At 40.5% G+C, this 12,909-nt stretch overlaps 1 protein-coding gene across 1 annotated transcript; it reads right to left on the bottom strand.

Annotated features, from left to right (window-relative positions):
- Window positions 1–74: 74 nt before the first annotated feature.
- On the bottom strand, window positions 75–12,697 carry LOC122884172 (myosin heavy chain, fast skeletal muscle-like). The gene is made up of 41 exons (XM_044213647.1): window positions 12,679–12,697; window positions 12,428–12,473; window positions 11,600–11,815; window positions 11,011–11,154; window positions 10,768–10,924; window positions 10,476–10,503; window positions 10,214–10,325; window positions 10,007–10,099; window positions 9,857–9,920; window positions 9,662–9,760; window positions 9,467–9,570; window positions 9,218–9,356; window positions 8,991–9,109; window positions 8,701–8,850; window positions 8,432–8,602; window positions 8,029–8,335; window positions 7,843–7,913; window positions 7,672–7,759; window positions 7,447–7,564; window positions 7,241–7,364; window positions 6,996–7,132; window positions 6,627–6,882; window positions 6,285–6,527; window positions 6,015–6,191; window positions 5,170–5,315; window positions 4,971–5,061; window positions 4,499–4,888; window positions 4,293–4,419; window positions 3,761–3,879; window positions 3,470–3,666; window positions 3,199–3,382; window positions 2,950–3,115; window positions 2,694–2,818; window positions 2,004–2,312; window positions 1,707–1,910; window positions 1,490–1,615; window positions 1,161–1,331; window positions 961–1,065; window positions 784–879; window positions 461–592; window positions 75–205 (listed from the first exon to the last, which is right to left on the bottom strand). The coding sequence occupies exons 3-41, from the start codon at window positions 11,801–11,803 to the stop codon at window positions 185–187; spliced, it is 5,814 nt and encodes a 1,937-aa protein (XP_044069582.1). The 5' UTR covers window positions 11,804–11,815; window positions 12,428–12,473; window positions 12,679–12,697; the 3' UTR covers window positions 75–184.
- Between the last annotated feature and the right edge of the window lie 212 nt (window positions 12,698–12,909).

The raw sequence follows: 12,909 nt of genomic DNA, 5'->3' as shown, positions 1-12,909 counted from the left end.
TTTTCTCTTCCATGAGCCATGAAGTGGTAATACTTTTGTTTTTGTTGTGCAAAGAAATGTTTTAAGGCAGCAGATTGGCAACAGATTTTTTATTCATAAAGATCTACAATATTTGATGAGAGCAGTTCAATGGGGGAAAAAAATCATATTTTATGATTCTCATGTCTCTCAAAGAGGTCGCAGATTATTCTTCAGCCTCCTTTCCCTAAAATGGACAGAAAATAGAAAGAAGAAATAATGAATGACAGGAAAACTTTGCAAGACAGAAAAATATTTCATCATGCAACATGTACGTAGCTTGAACTTGGTCCAATTAAAATCCAAATTGAATGAAAACATTCACAGCAGCATACTGATGCATGTGGAACCGTCAAACATTAGCTCATGAAATCAATTATGTTGTTTTCCTGTAAGATTATCGATAACTACTTGAACTTTTTGAGTTTTATGTATTACTTACTTTTCCAATTTCCCGACTCTTTGCCCTCAGCTTGTTGACCTGGGACTCAGCGATGTCAGCTCGCTCCTGAGCCTCCTCCATCTCATGCTGCACCTTCCTGTACCTGGACAGGTGAGTGTTGGCCTGCTCCTCCTGCGAGGAAATTCAACATCCATTAAGACTGAGGATACAGAGATTTACTGATTCTAGTAATACATTTTTTTTATATACTGTCAGACATTTTACAGACTTAAAAGAAGAGTGTGATTGTATTCTTCTGTTCCCAGCTCGCAACTTTATTTGAGACAATACAGTGAAAAAGTTATAACAAGTTTCTGACTCACAGCTTCCTCAGACTGCCTCTTGTAGGCCTTCACTTTCAGCTGCAGCTTGTCCACCAGATCCTGAAGTCGGGCAATATTCTTCTTGTCCTCCTCAGTCTGCAGTTAACAGGAATTCATGATTGAAATGTATTCATTTGCACCACAACTGTACCAATCAATAGGGATAAAAAAGTCTACCTGATAGGTGAGCTCTTTCACTCTTCTCTCATATTTACGAACACCTTTGATAGCATCGGCTCCTCGTCTCTGCTCAGCTTCAACTTCAGCCTCAAGCTCACGCACCTGAAATATGAACAATGTATGCTATTACTGGGAGGGCAAGATTTTAATATTAAAAGAAAAGTTTAGATCAGATTGGTGATCAAATTCATCTTTACCCTAGCCTCCAGTTTCTGGAGCTGCTTCTTGCCGCCCTTCATGGCCAGATTCTCAGCTTCATCAAGACGATGCTGCAGGTCCTTGACTGTCAACTCCAGGTTCTTCTTCATCCTCTCCAAATGAGAACTGGTGTCCTGCTCCTTCTTCAGCTCTTCAGCCATCATGGCAGCCTGAAATGTTGTTGAATTTTATATTACTGGAAATAAGCCTATTGCAGTCTAATGTTTTAACTGCTAGAGCACCAGAAATGGAGGCCTAAAGTATGATGTTACATATTATGCACTATGCTTTGTGTTCATCTACATAGAAATGCGTCAGGATGACTCACATCAGTGATGGCCTTCTTGGCCTTTTCTTCAGCATTTCTTGCTTCCTGGACAGCATCTTCCACTTCACCTTGGATCTGGACAAGGTCACCTTCCAACTTCTTCTTGGTGTTGATGAGGCTGGTATTCTATTTTTAAAGAAGCAAAAATGAATTTCCATGTGTTGAATTATAGAAGAACAAGGTTTATATTCTTGTTTGTCAGCCTTTGAGCTGATACCTGAGAGTGCAGCAGCCCCACACGCTCGCTGACATCAACCAGCTCCTGTTCAGCCACTTTGCGGCTTCTCTCCGTCTGCTCCAGTGCAGCTCTCAGCTCCTCGATCTCAGCCAGCATCAGGTTGTTCCTGCGCTCCACCATGGCAACCTGCTCCTTCATGTCTTCCTGACTTCTAATAGCGTCGTCAAGGTGCAGCTGGGCATCCTGAATTGTAAAACATTGACAGATGTATCAGCAAACAGTTTCAGATACTCTTTAAAGCAAGATGCTCTTCCCCAAATCCTTCAGTGGATGTACCTTAAGCTGTCCCTGCACATTTCTCAGTTGTTTCTGGGCTTCAGCTGCCTGGCGGTTGGCGTGGCTCAGCTGAATCTCCATCTCGTTGAGGTCTCCCTCCATCTTCTTCTTGATTCTCAGGGCATCATTCCTGCTCCTGACCTCAGCATCCAAAGTGCTCTGCATGGCCTCAATCACTCTCTGGCTATTCCTCTTGATCTGCTCAATCTCCTCGTCCTTCTCTGAGATTTTCCTGTCAACTTCACTCTTGACTTGGGTGAGTTCAAGCTGAATGCGGAGAATCTTGGATTCCTCATGCTCCAGGGTAGCCTGTGAACAAGAGTGACCTTTATCAACTAGAGCACAGTGCAGTTCCTTCATTAAAGATACAGAAACCGAGGCTGAGTCACAGTGAAGAAAAATAGCACTGAGGTGTCAAGTCCAACACCTTTACAAGATGAGTCTCACACAGGTGTGCTCTAAAGTTCAGCTAATGTTTTGAAACTGTCTCACAGCTACAACAGAAACAGGGACACAAACTGACACAACTGTACACTTTTTCTCTTTTTGCAGTCTCTTAGATTTTGTATCTATATTTCATATTTTTATTTGAATTTGGCCTACATATCCTCCCCTTGTACAGTGGCTAAGTGATTTCAACAAGGTAGTTCTATACAAGTTATAATGATTGGTATGATGATTCAGTTTTACCTCTGCCTCCTCCAGAGAAGTCTGGATCTCTGTCTTCTCATTTTCTACTATCTTCTTTCCCTTCTCCAGCTCATGAATCGTCTTACCGGTCTCACCAAGTTGTTCACTCAGGTCTGAGATCTCCTCTGTTGGAGCAGATTTATAAAGTATACATTTTAGAATATTAAGCAATGTAAAGTAATAGAGATATTTCAGATACAGTGACTTGGTGTTTGGAGTGCATATCTGTTGAGGAAAACAGAATTCATTGTCTTACGTTGCAGGTTCTTGTTCTCTCTCTTCAGGGTCTCCAGGTGGTCCAAAGCTTCTTCATATGAATTTTTCAGCTTGAACATCTCAGTGCTGAGAGAACGAGCTTCCTTCAGAGATCCCTCCAGCTCTGCCTGGCTCTCCTCATACTTCTGCTTCCACTCTGCAAGAACCTGAAAGTACAACAAACAAATAAGTGTTTTTTGTCACCTCATGTTACCAGTCAAAACCGTATGTTTATACAGAAATATCGAACCTTGTCAAAGTTCCTTTGCTTCTTGTCGAGGTTAGCAGCCAGAGCGTTAGCTCTCTCCACATCGATCATCAGGTCCTCCACTTCACCCAGCAGTCTCTGTTTTGTCTTTTCCAGAGAGGCACATTTTGCATTCACAGCCTCGATGGATTCCTCTGCATCCTGAAGACGCTGGGCAAGCTTTTTCCTGTTAAAACATACAGTAAACAGGTTTTATTATGATTTACAGAATCAATGCATGTGGAAACAGTGTGATTTCAGGACTGTTCTTTACTTGGCCTCCTCCAGCTCCTCAGTGCGCTGAATGGCATCAGTCTCGTATTTGGCTCTCCACTGGGCCACCTCGCTGTTGGCCTTGGACATTGCCCGCTGCAGCTCAGACTTGGCCTCCTGCTCCTCCTCATACTGCTCTCTGAGCAGGTCGCAGTCATGACGAGATGACTGAACAGCATGAGCCAGAGCATTCTTAGCCTATGGTCCAAATGAGCACCTGATTAATATTTGATATCAATCGTCTGGTGGCCTTTTCCTCTGTGATTATCCTGCTGATTTCATAGGCTGTTACCTTAACTTCCTCCTCTATGTGCCTCTTCAGCTCCTCAATCTGCTGAGTGTAAGCCTGCTTGCCTCTTGTCAGCTGAGAAACAAGAGCTTCTTTCTCCTCCAGCTGACGCGTAAATTCACCTAATCAAAGATATTAATTGACTTCATGTACATCGGAACAAAATTGCAACAGCTAACTTAATAATGTACATACAGTGTTCACATCATCATGCAAGAAAGGTTTTGCTCCTGGGCCATCATGTGAAAGAGAGATATTTTGCAGGTTTGCAGCTAGTGTCATATGCTGATGTTTTCAATGTGCAACAAAATCTTAAATTTAGGTAGAAGAGAGTGAAGGGAATGGAATAGGGCTGTTAAAAATCAGGGACAAACAATAGGAGGTTAGTTAAATCACTAGTTTGCTACTACTAGCATTTAGCCTCACACATGGGACTTTAATATTACTATATTGGAGTGGTTAAATATTATGACACAGATTAGGTTCCTAGTGTAGGAGCCCAGTTTTGGCAGTGTAATGCACATGACATTCATACCATTTTCAGTTTGAAGTCTTGCTTTTTGTGTACTTATGTCGTTTAGCTGACGAACATTTTCATCATTCTTGGATTTGAGCTCACTCAGTTGATCTTCTAATGTCCTGCACATCTTTTCAAGGTTTGTCTGGAAATAGAAAACAAGTATTAGCATAAAAATATCGCCATTCTTTTTTGCTCCCTGTATGAAAATGTAGCACTCTCACCTTTGATTTGGCAATAGTCTCCATATTGCTGCTGAGGTCATCGATCTCCATCTTGTATTCGCTTTTCTCTTTCTCCAGCTTCTGTTTGACTCTCTGGAGGTTATCAATCTGTTCTCCCAGCTCTGCCACACTGTCAGCCTGCTTCTTGCGGAGAGCTGCAGCGGTGGCCTCATGCTGCAGGGTGGACTCTTCGAGATCCCGACGCAGCTTCTGAAACTCTGCCTCGCGCTTTTTGTTCATCTCGATCTGAGCAGACGTTGCTCCGCCAGCTTCTTCCAGCCTCTCGCTGATCTCCTCAAGTTCCCTGGAGAGATCAGACCTCTGCTTCTCCACCTTGGCCCGAGCAGCCCGCTCAGCCTCAATTTCTTCTTCCAGCTCCTCAATACGAGCCTGAAACACACAAAGTTGAACTGAAAATCGTTCAAGATATTTGAATGTTCCTATTGCCTTCGACTAATGCTTCCAATTATACCTGAAGTTCCTTTATCTTTTTCTGTAGCTGGATTCCAAGAGACTGCTCATCCTCGATCTTACTCAGGAGCTGGCTTATCTCAAAGTCCTTCCTGGATGGGACAGAATTAATTCAGCGTATTAAAGTTGCATTTAAATAGGGCTTCTCATGAAGTAATTTACTGAAAGAAGGTAGATGGATGGCGTTTATTTATTCTTACTTTTTTATTTTCTCGTCAGACTGCTGCTTGTCATTCTCTAGATCCATTAAGGATTCCTGGGCCAGTTTCAAATCTCCTTCAAGCTTTCTTTTCGCTCGCTCGAGATCCATACGTAGCTTCTTTTCTTGCTCCAGAGAACCTTCAAGCTATCAGTGAAATAGATGTTTCATAAAATTAAAGTTATAATCCTAAAGATTGATCAAAATCAAACTTTTTATGATGTTTATGGTCAGCTTTTTTTCTGCAATAGGCATCTGTTGTATTTATTGTTTGTTTGTTTGTTTTAAATGTATTTGTTGTGGTAATTGTTAGTGGCAGAGTCCACCATTCCCACGCTGGATTCAAGTTGCACACAAGGGATTCAGAGGAAATGAGGCCTGCATGTAATACAGCGCAATTATGTCTAGTTGATAACAGCTTTAGTGTTTACTGTTCACTCATTTAACACTGTGTCAAAGCGGTTTTAAGTTAGTGTTAACCGTAATCGATTATCAAAATGTGTCTACAAAACAAGACAACGGTCATTTTCTGCAATTTTTGTCAGCAGATCAGTTCTGAATATTAGAGGGAGTAATGGAAGGAGGAGCAGCCACAGTGAGCTGTTAGGCTGCACACCTTCAACTCCTCAGCAAGGTAACCAACTTTACTGTTTCTTGCTACTGTATTGAAAACTACTCGAGACATATTTTGTTTTATTTCCTACAAAGTAGTTTGCTGCCCCCAAGAATTCTGGGACCTCTAGTATTAAACCGCAAATCATAAGAATAACACATTTAAAATAGAGATTTTTGCTGTTTTATTAGCAAGTTTAACTTTTGCTTTTAAATGTAGATTATGGTACTCACATCGTCCACTTGCTGCTCCAGCTTGGTCTTGGCCTTTGTCAGAGTGTTGACTTTGTCTTCCTCTGCCTGCAGATCATCAAGGGTCTGCTGATGGGCCTCTTGGAGGGCTTTCTTCTCTTTGGTCAACTTGACAATGGTCTCATCTTGAGATGTCATTTCCTCCACCAGGTTTTTAACCTAAATAGTTTATATAAATAAAATCATTTAATATTTGATCAGAGTTTATTTCTGATAAGCACAGTTTAGTAATCTGAAACGAGAGGCACGAACCTTGTTCTCAGTGGCATGTTTCTCCTTTTCCACTTTGGCCAGGGTGAGCTCCAAGTCATCAATGTCTTTCTTCAACTCAGAGCACTCGTCCTCCAGTTTCCTCTTCTTTGCAGTCAGCTCAGCATTGACCTCTTCCTCATCCTCCAGTCTCTCAGCCGTCTCTTTGACTTTAGCCTCAAGCTGGATTTTTGCTTTAATGAGCCCCTCACACCTTTCCTCTGCATCACTGAGGTTTTCACTTTCCTAAAAGTCAATGCAAACAGGTTCACATCTTTGCCAAAGCAGTAATTTGATGTAGGAGATTTAGTAGACATGCACATGCGGTGTGATGATCCAGCTTACAGATTGCACTTGCAACAACAGGTCATTCTTCTCTTGCAGCAGAGAAACCATCTTCTCCTCCAGTTCTTTCTTCTTAGCCAGAGCCTTTGCTAGCTCCTCTTTGGTCTTTTCAAAGTTCTCTTTCATGTTCGCCATCTCTTTTTCAGTCTCTGCACTCTTCAGCAGAGGCTTAATCTTGAAGTACAGCTTCATCCATGGCCAGGTTTTGACATTCATGAATGAGCGGATGTTGTACTGAATAGAATAAATTGCCTCCCTGACAAAAAATGAAGAAAAAATTGACTTAGAAAATCTTTATTGTATAAATAAAGTTACAGACTTTAAAAACATGCTTTAAAATTTAGACATCAATAACAGACAGACACATACCTCCTCTCCATCATCTTGACAAACTCTCTCCTCATGAGGAAACCTCTGCAGAGAGCCTGAGTCATTGTGACCAGGATAGCAAGTTTGTCATCTCTCATCTCCTCCAGAGTTCCCAGCAGACCGGCTTTGAAGAACACCTGAGAGTCAATAATTCTAATTATTTTTAAGTTATTAATTATTGATGATAGTTCATCTTATACCTCTTTACAAACAGCCTTGTCCAAGGAAGCATTTTCTTACTCTACCTTGGTGTGGCCAAACTTGTACTGAGTGTGGTCCACGTCAATGGATCCCAGCAGTTTCTCTGAGGCCTTCTTGTTGTCAATGAACTGTCCCTCAGGGATGACACTAGCATTCAATACTTTGTATCTAAAAGTAAAGATTTCATTCAGTTAGACACTTGAAGATGATAAAAACTTTTCAATGACTGTCAAGATTATATTTCTGCTACCTCTGTTTGAAGTCACCATAGAGGATTCTGCTGGGGAAACCTTTCCTGCAGATCCTGATACCTTCCAGCACACCATTACACCTCAGCTGATGGATGACCAGGAAGTTCTCCATGAGACCTATGACATATTATGAACAAGAGATGTTCAAATCACATAATATATTTTCTTTGACGTTCTTTTTCTTTTGACATTTCTTTATCAACATTGAGACAAAGAGCACATACCTGGTGTCTTTGATTCATTGGGAATGAGGCAGCGCACAAAATGAGGATGTGTGCTCCTCAAATTTGTCATCAGCTTGCCCAAATTCTCCTGAAGAATTAAAAGGACATTAAATTTGCAAAAGGCACTAAATTATTGCAATGAAGTACATGAGTCATTCTTTCATATCTTACCCTGAACAATGCAGACACGGTTTGAAAGGAACCACCCTTCTTCTTGCCACCTTTCTTGCTGCCACCCTCAGCTGTCAATGTAACATCAATGTAAAAACAATTACATTGAAGAGATTAAATTCAACACAAGTAATTAATTTGCAATTTTTAATATCTCATAATGTAGAGACAGGTAACAGCATGTACCTTCTGTTGAGGCATGTGATGCATAGAGGTGAGCCAGCAGTTTGACTGACGACTTCTGGTAGAGCTGAACCACTGAGTCGTTCAGGGGGTCCTTGTTTTTGTCGAGCCATCCGGTGATGTTGTAGTCAACTGTACCAGCATAGTGCACCAGAGAAAAGTGAGCCTCGGCTTTGCCTTTGGCTGGCTTTGGCTTCTCAAAGGACTTGGTTTTACCAAGATGCTGGTCATACAGTTTGTTCTTGAAGGTGACGTCTGTAGCCTTAGGGAACATGCACTCCTCTTCAAGGATGGAGAAGATGCCCATTGGCTGTCGTGATGAAATGTTTTAAAAGAATTATTTAAAAGAAAAGCTTTCAAGTCATCAGATTTATTTTTGTGTTTGTGATTATATCATGTCGCTCACCTTCTCAATCAGCTCAATGCAGGCAGCCAAGTCCATGCCAAAGTCAATGAATTCCCATTCAATTCCCTCTTTCTTGTACTCTTCTTGCTCCAGGACGAACATGTGGTGGTTGAAAAACTGTTGCAGTTTTTCATTGGTGAAGTTGATGCAAAGCTGCTCCAAGCTGTTGTACTGATTTCAAAAATAGGAATGTGGAGTAATTGAATATTCATTTGTAACAAGCCAAAGATACTTCCTTAACAACAAAATCATCACCAAAAAAAACTTACATCAAAGATTTCAAATCCAGCAATGTCGAGCACACCGATGAAGAACTGCCGTGGCTGCTTTGTGTCCAACATCTCATTGATTCTGACGACCATCCACAAGAACATTTTCTCATAGACAGACTTGCAGAGAGCCATGACGGAATTGTTGACCTGATTTTACAGATGCAACATCAATAAAACATTAATAAGGATGTTGTAAGAATGAACAATAAAATGGTTCAAAGTTTTCAGGGGTTAAACAGGCTATATGTTTATGATTCACAGGACTGTACTGTATGTGAACATTTTACCTGAGGCACAGTCTGACCCTTAGTCACAAACTCATTTCCGACCTTCACCCTCGGGTAGCACAGTGCCTTAAGTAGGTCAGCTGAGTTCAGGCCCATGAGGTAGGCAATTTTATCAGCAACTGAAAAAAAGAGAAAATTGAGAGATGTCTTTATATGGAGAATACAAAATTGACTAGTTTTCAAAAGTACTGCTGTTAATAAATGAAAAAAGGCAAAGTGCAACACACCCTCATTGCCATCGGGCTCAGCCTGCTCTTCCCGCTGCTTCTGCTTGAACTTCATGGCTCCATGATGCATCACAGCTCCAGTCAGCTTGTACATGCTCATCTTCTCATCTGCAGTGAAGCCCAGGATGTCAATGGCAGTCTGTGAGAATTCAAAGAAAATAAAGTCATAAGCTGCTCTCGTGAAACAAATTAAAACATACCTCAGTGCATACAGTTTTTTTTAGGATGTGGATTTGATAATTTTCTTACATCAGTGGCAATGAACTCCTCAACGTCATCGATACTCTTGACAGTGATTTCACCCTGACTGATCATGGGATAGTCGTATGGGTTGGTGGTGATGAGGAGAGCCTCTGACAAAAGAAAGCACATGTGGTTAATTCTTGTAAATATGCACTATGCAGCAGGTAATGAATGACCTTTTAAAAATAAAAAATCTCACACCTATTAGCTCAGGTTTGTGACCTGTCATGAGCTGATAGAAGATGTGGTAGCTCCTCTCAGCAGACAGCTGGAACGTCACTCGAGACTTCTCCAGCAGATCTGTCAATCACACAGTTAGACACCAGTCAGTTCTGTTCAATTAGCTGAAGGTACAAAAACAAATGAAGGTATCTGCTTTGTCATTTCTAGCCTTACATGTTTCTATGTCTGCTGAGGCCAGCTTCCCAGTTGTTGCAAAATGGATTCTGATGAATTTACCCTATTCAAAAGAAGACTGTTAGGTTAGAATTATAACTTATTGCATTCTGATGTTGTTTAAAAAGACTCAGGTTAACAAACACTTACAAAGCGGGATGAGTTGTCATTCCTCACAGTCTTTGCATTACCATAAGCCTCCAGAAGGGGATTGGCTGCAATGATTTGATCTTCCAGAGACCCCTTCATTCAGAAAAAAAAGCCAAGGGAAAACAGAATGCTTCATACCTGATGGTCCAAGATTACACTCAATATGTCTGTCAGATTTGTTGACACACAACAAATGTGTTCATTTACCTTCATTTTTCCAGAAACGTGTTCTGATTTCTTTCCTCCAGACACTGCGATTGTTGCAAAGTACTGGATGACACGCTTGGTGTTGACAGTCTTTCCTGCACCGGATTCTCCACTTTGAGCATAAAAACAGGTAAATTAGCACCAGAAACATCTTGTTCAGACTTACCGTCCAGTCAGTATTACTGCATGTTATTTATGTTAAAAAACATAGTGTGCCATTACTGTATGTTAGGTGAATAATTTGTAAAATTGGCAAACTTACGTGATAAGGATAGACTGATTATCACGGTCTGTAAAAAAAGAAAAAAGAAAAAAAAGTAAGATATTTTCACAATATATACATGATAGGTACTTTCATGTACATTATTTAGTCAAACGATTGCTAAAAATGTCCACCAAAAAAATCAAGTTTCTGTTAGCGGCTACTTGCTTAATAGGTTTTACAAGATACATTCAGAACATCTGATATACACTGTAATTGTTGCTTTCTTCTCAAAGTCATGGTTTTGCATTTAAAACATTAAACACACAACATAAGCACATTTCTTACACACCAGTGAGCATGAACTGATAGGCGTTATCAGAGATGGAGAAGATGTGGGGTGGAGCCTCAACCCTCTTTTTGCCTCTGTACGCTGAGACAACCACTGAGTCATACACTGGGAGCCACTTGTAGGGGTTCACAGTCACGCAGAACAGCCCTGAGTAGGTCTGTGGAGACACAGAGGATTTTTACTGACACACGTCTTCCTGTGGTCGTGTTTCATCTACTGATGTGGTGATCAGGTCAAACTCACGTAGATCATCCATGCTGCATAGCGCTCTTTGAGGTTATACAGCACGGAAGGCTCACTGAGGTGGGTCATCATGGCCATGTCCTCAATCTTATCGTACTTTGGAGGATTCATGGGGAAGATTTCATCTTCTTTTACAGTCAGGGTCTGTTACAGAGACCGAAACAATACAGGACTTCAGTTTTGACAGTAGACTGGTGATGAGAGTGAGCTGGTCAGTATTCATAATTATTTGTGTTACAGCCAGAGGTTACGATTTATACAACCATGAAAAAAAAAGATCTGTTTAAAATCTGTATGCCTTTTCTTTAAGGGTGTAGTACAGAGAAATTATAGTGCTCAACATATTTAGTTCCATCACAAGACATGCACTTTATTCACTTATGTCAACACATTTTTAACAAAGCCTTTTTAAAATGAATTGTGTTCCTTAGATTGAAAGAGAAAAAGAAAACTTCACATATTGGAGCACACAGTCTGTCACACTGACTAATGTTTGTACATTTCACTTTTTTGCACTTTTCACTGGGGCATTAAAAGTGAACTATAAATTCATTCACATGACAAAACTGTGTAACATTTTTTTATTCACCTTCCCACAGAGAGTCTCCACGGTGGCTTTGCCGCCCTCTCTCTTAGTAAGTTTCCCCTTGAGGTACATCTCTTTGGGCTCAGTCACAAAGTACGCTGTTTTAGCGTCAAAGGGAGCAGTTTGAGCTTCAATTCTCTCTCTTTCTGGCTTCCGGAGGTAAAGGGCCGCCGGGCCAAAACACTCCATTTCTGCGTCCGTACTCATGGTGACCCTTTACTGCAAGTAAGTAAAAAGAGAACAGCAGTCATTTATTTCAGTCATTATTTCTTCTCTGCTGGACACCTTCACTCATGATGGTACTTCACTATTGAACAAAGGGAAATGCTGTTACTGTTGTGATGAATGTTCCAGTCAAATGAAGAACTGAGAAAAATGGACAATGGTATATTTTACTATTTATGTTTCATGCAAATTGAAATGATTGAGAAAGTTAAACACAAAAGCTAAATTTACAGTTTGTAACAGAGTGACATCACTGTTAAATTGTCCACTAACTGTATAGTATCTTTGTTGATGCCTTGACATCTTACATGTGCTACTAAATCCTTGTTAGAAAGTATCAGACACTTTGTCATAAAAGGTAAACGGCAATAACTAAACAAAAGTGACGATTTCTTTTTTCTATTTAATGATGCAGACATCATTAATGGAGTGAGATGTACAAAATCAGGCATGTTAATTGATTTGTTAACCATTCCCCACACACTTATGGTTTAATATATGTAGACATATAACAAAGTCTGACTTATCACATATATTCTCAGTACTCAGCTATCGATTTAAAATGCCTTTAGACAAAATGAAACTCTGGTGAAAGAAAGAAATTACCTTCTTCCCTCCCCTCAGAAGAACAGATATCAGTGGTTTGAGGGTTCTGAAGAAAGAAACAAATAGTTTAAATTAATAACTGTACTTAAACTATTTGATATTAAAAAATGAACTTACTGTACAGTGAAGTCCTGGCATAAACACAACACTTGTGTATTCACTTTGTGGTGTCTGGCAATACGTGGTCATGCCCTGCATTGTTCATTAAGCTGCTGGTTTCCCTCCTACTAATAAAAGACTAACTCACTCACCTTGACTGGTCGCCTGTCAGTCCTTGGGGGCGTCCAGCCTCTGTCTTATATAGAGAGATCAGTGTTCACTCAGCAGAAATGACTTGCTTTATTTGGTCATGTACTTTTACACTCTCTGCTTGAGTATTTTTGCCTCTAATCTGATATCTGGCATCTTTTGTCACTGACTGACACTTTATCACAGATTAAACTCCTGTCACTTTTACTTTCAGACTCACCCGTCTACAGAGG

Source organism: Siniperca chuatsi, linkage group LG2 (genome assembly GCF_020085105.1).
Source record: "Siniperca chuatsi isolate FFG_IHB_CAS linkage group LG2, ASM2008510v1, whole genome shotgun sequence".
Classification (NCBI taxonomy): Eukaryota; Metazoa; Chordata; class Actinopteri; order Centrarchiformes; family Sinipercidae; genus Siniperca; species Siniperca chuatsi.
Note: the sequence above shows the minus strand (reverse complement) of the source record. Positions and strands in the feature narration are given on the sequence as shown.

Excerpts from the sequence above, each read along its gene's own strand:
- LOC122884172 (XM_044213647.1), bottom strand. The coding sequence starts at position 11,803 with ATGAGTACGGACGCAGAAATGGAGTGTTTTGGCCCGGCGGCCCTTTAC. Across the intron at positions 9,110-9,217 it reads TGAGCCCGATGGCAATGAGG|TTGCTGATAAAATTGCCTAC; the intron begins GTGTGTTGCACT and ends TCTTTTTTTCAG. Across the intron at positions 7,133-7,240 it reads ACAAGTTTGGCCACACCAAG|GTGTTCTTCAAAGCCGGTCT; the intron begins GTAGAGTAAGAA and ends ATTGACTCTCAG.